Below are 4,236 nucleotides of genomic sequence, written 5' to 3' on the forward strand. Positions count from 1 at the left end.
TAGCACGAACCCCTCCTCCACATCGGCCATGGCGGCCACTCCCATACGTTCCTCTCTGCTTCAGGAGGAGAGTCACTGAGATAGGTTGGCACTCACCTGGGAGATTCATCCTTTAGAAAAGGAGGCACCCCACAGGTAGAGGCAATCCAGTAGACTCTAGGCTCTCCGCCAAGACCCGAACACCGACCTCAGTGAAAACCTACCTTCTGGTAGGGACCTCGGAGGTCTACGGGATAACTTTTGTCTACTGCGACCGCAGCAAAAGTTAACCCGGAAAAGTGTGCAGACGAAGAATGACTGGAGACGGCTTGGACACTGAGATTACAACGCCATTGATGTAAATCACTTAGCGGATGATCCAGTGCGGCCAGCGGTCAAGTATAGCGGTGCGAACAAGCAGCAGGCGGATTTGGCGAGGGTTATGGAGAAGGCCTGGGCCGCGGATGAAGCTGGGGACCAGGCAAAGGCGACAATGTTCTTTGAAATCGTCGCCGCATTAGGGAAAGCGCAAGCCAGCCAGGTTGCAGACCCATCCCCCCTTCAACCACCCCCTCGACCTCCCCAGCAACATAACCCTGCAGGCATCATGGGTTCGTTGACAAACCCTTCAAACCCTGACCCAGAAGGACAAAAGACGTTACCCATCTTCTCAGTTCCCACCTTGAGGGTCCCCGTGAACAAGATGTCCAGATTTGCGGAGATCGGGAACCCGGTATTGGTAGATAGCCGTCCTGAGAACGTTATGCCAGGAGGGGTGACATTCAACGAAGAAGCACGAGCAACAACGGATGACATCAGTTTCACGAAGTTTTTCGAGGACAATCTCAGAGAACTCAGAGGCCCGCTCCCACTCACCATTTTTAACGATGAGTGGCAAAGCCAGGCGATTGCATACCAGGCCAAGAAAAGACCTCGACATGGAGAGAACTCGTCGGATAGGGATCGCTACACCGGTTTCCCATATCCCAGCGAGTTTTCCCAGACCTGTGCGCAATGGTCGATTAACTACCAAGGCTTCCACCGGGCTCTCATCAAGGTCTGCAACTACACCCAATTTGCCGGGTGGCTCTTGGTCCACAAAGAAAACTGCAATTGGATCATCCTATCTAATTGGTTTATCATTGGTTTACGCTATGACATCCAAGTACGGTACAATGTCTTCTCGCAAAGGGTTACCATGGCTGACGGCTCCCTCTCGGTGGCGAACATTGGAGAGTTCAGAGAATCTATTGCCCAGAAGGCGTATCTGACCGCTAGGAAATTCAATGAACTCGAGTTTACGGATAATCCATACTCTGCAACGGGGGAGCGCGTGAACTGGGACCTGGCTACCGGACTCCAGAAACACCCAGTAGCAGGGAATGGGGGTAGAGGCGGAGGTAATGGCGGAGGGGGGGGGAGGTGGAAACGGCGGCGGAGGAGGAGGTGGTGGCGGAAGTGGCCATGGCACATCGACAGGACGACAGCGGTCAGTAAGCCCTCAACCTTCTAAACCAGCAAATCAACACCCCCAGACTGGACCGTCAAACCCAACGAGGCCAAGCGGATCGAGGGGCCCGAGGACCAACGGGTATAGGGGAGGGAAACATGATGGAAGGGAGGACCAAAGGGAAAGCGGTTATGAGAGAAAGTAGGGGATTGTTTTCTTGTCATTAAATGAATGAAATGCAACGTAGATAAGATGGTATCTAATTATCATAAGGTTTTGGATAACCGCAGTGAGTATCGTGCCTTGAGTGAGTCCCCCGGTAGCCAGCCCGCGGTCGGAGCCGAATGGCCATCAGGTGTGAGGTGCGAAATGAACGTATCGGAGTGGAATAGTGCATTACTGGTGAACGGCCTGATGGATGAGTTTGGTGATGTAATACATGGTTTCATCCACGGTTTCAACCAAGGTATCCCGGATCACACAATAGGAGAAAAAGTAAAGTTCTACACGCCCGAAAATCACAGCTCAGCGTTACAAGCCAAGGCCAAGATAGAGGAGTCGATAACGAAAGAGATAGCAGCCAAGCGGATGTTTGGCCCGTTCACGAGGCGAGAGGTGAACACGCATTTTCCGTTCTTCAGAATGAGCCCACTAGGAGCGGTAATTAATGGAGATGGATCATTGCGACCAATCAATGACCTGTTGTACCCACACTCAAAAGCGGGCATCCCATCGGTGAATTCTTTCGTGGATTCACAAGAGTTTCAGACGACATGGGACGACTACAACGTGGTGGCAGAGTTCTTCCGGGAAACAAAGGAACCAGTCCTTCTCGCACTGTTTGATTGGGAGAAGGCGTACCATCAGATACCCACGGCCCCAGATCAATGGCCGTTCCTCATGGTCTGCGATTTTAACGACAACATCATCTTAGACACGCGCATAGCATTTGGCGGCGTGGCAGGCTGCGGTTCTTTAGGGAGGCCCGCTGATGCCTGGAAACAAATTATGCTAGCAGAGTTCGACGTCCTAACCGTGTTTTGGTGGGTCGACGATAACCTGTTCGTGAAGCGGAAAGGGTCTCACTTAGAAATGGAAGATGTGGTCAAAAGGTCTAATCAGCTAGGAGTTAAGACCAACGCGGAAAAGTTCTCACCCTTCAGAGAGGAGAAAAAATACCTCGGCTTCATTTGGAACGGCACAAAGAAGACCGTACGCCTCCCTAAAGAAAAGCTAGAGAAACGGTTGGGACAAATCAAATCATTCCTTGCTCCGGGAACGACATTCAAGTACAATGAGGTAGAAATCCTAGTGGGGAGGTTGAACCACATAACATATTGCCTCCCACAACTGAAATGCTACCTCAATAGCATCTATCACTGGCTAAGCGAATGGATTGACAGGCACGCGGCAAGGGCAATCCCAAAGGAGGTGGAGCAGGACCTGCGAGAGTGGAAGAGAACACTGGAGAGTTTCGACGCCACGAGAATCATAGCACGACCCGCGCCGACAGACATTGGGTGGATGGGCAATGCGTCGACCGGATTTGGGATCGGGGTGACCATTGGCCAACAATGGGCCCAATTCTGCCTGAATTCCGTGAGCCGACTGAACGCCGGTTTAGCAGCGGAGGAAGAAGAGGAAAGGATATCCAGACTGGAAACTGTGGCAGTGCGGCTCGGCCTTTTGATGCTGATTGACCTGGGAGCGGAGAAAGGGAAGTCTTTTATTGTATGGACAGATAATACAACGACCGAAACCGCGATCCTGAAGAGAAGATCAAAAGATAAATTTGTGAACGAAGAGTGGAAGGCGATCCAGCGCCTGTTGATCAGGCACCAGATCGACCTGGTAGCAAGAAGAGTCAGATCAGAAGATAACCGCGCAGACGCTCTTTCGAGGGGAATGAGGGAAGGAAGGAGGGAGGAGGACCAGATGCTTGTAGATATACCAAAAGACCTATCCAGCCTAATCTACCAAGTGGTTAGATAGGCGCGTGCTATACAATCCATAAGGCCAAATATCACGGTAGCTAGAGGTGGACACGGACAAAGCGAGCCGGGCTCTGGAACCCCGGGGTATGGGGGCGGGCTCGGATCTGAGGCAAAAAAGCCTTGGGCTGCAATGCCTTCCCCTGAACGTGGCGCCCTCGTTAAGAGGCCTTCCACGGGCGAAGTGCGGGGTGTCCTAAGGACAGCACACACAACGCCAATAGTAAAGGGGGAGGGGACCCACCTCTCCATCCCATACCCGGCCAACTTGAGGAGCAGGGCTCCTGGGTTGGCCTAGATAAAGAGTTAGGGCCTGAAATACCTGGCACATGATAGGCCTAAACCAGAGCTAGTGTTATTGTTTAGGCCTCCAAAGACCGTGAATCCCTGCGGCGGATTGGATTGTGATCTTCTTTCATTTTGATTTTTCCAATTTCATTTTTCTCATTTGATTTACACTTCTGCAAGCACTGGGAAAGGAGAAGCTGAAAATTTGACCTCCAAATTATATCAGCAGCCTTCTTTGTAAATATGAGATTAATATGCACTTGGTTTATGTTGGCAACAGGTGTTTAGGCCTTGGTGGCACGCGGGGCAGGTGGGCTTGACACAGAGACCCTGGAGGTGCAGCGGCGTAGCCGCCTTATACTCTAGTGTACTATATGTAATGTGAACAATTGCAGGTACTTGGTACGTTTAAGGTACTGTGACATGTACTCTGTGGCTGCCACAAAAAGTGATCAGTTGCCTAGTATCACTAATTTGGTAGTTTCTTGGTGTTTCTGCCACTATATCTCAGCCCAGCGTGCGAGTTCT

The 4,236-nt window shown here is 51.3% G+C and overlaps 1 protein-coding gene across 1 annotated transcript; it reads left to right on the forward strand.

The window, feature by feature from the left end:
* Positions 1-421: 421 nt before the first annotated feature.
* Positions 422-3,417, forward strand: PtA15_7A744 (uncharacterized protein; the record flags this gene model as incomplete). Its single annotated transcript, XM_053171383.1, has 2 exons — positions 422-718; positions 3,397-3,417. 2 exons carry the CDS (start codon positions 422-424, stop codon positions 3,415-3,417), a joined length of 318 nt encoding a protein of 105 aa, XP_053022570.1.
* Positions 3,418-4,236: the final 819 nt, after the last annotated feature.

This window comes from Puccinia triticina, chromosome 7A, assembly GCF_026914185.1.
Source record: "Puccinia triticina chromosome 7A, complete sequence".
In the NCBI taxonomy this organism is placed as follows: domain Eukaryota; kingdom Fungi; phylum Basidiomycota; class Pucciniomycetes; order Pucciniales; family Pucciniaceae; genus Puccinia; species Puccinia triticina.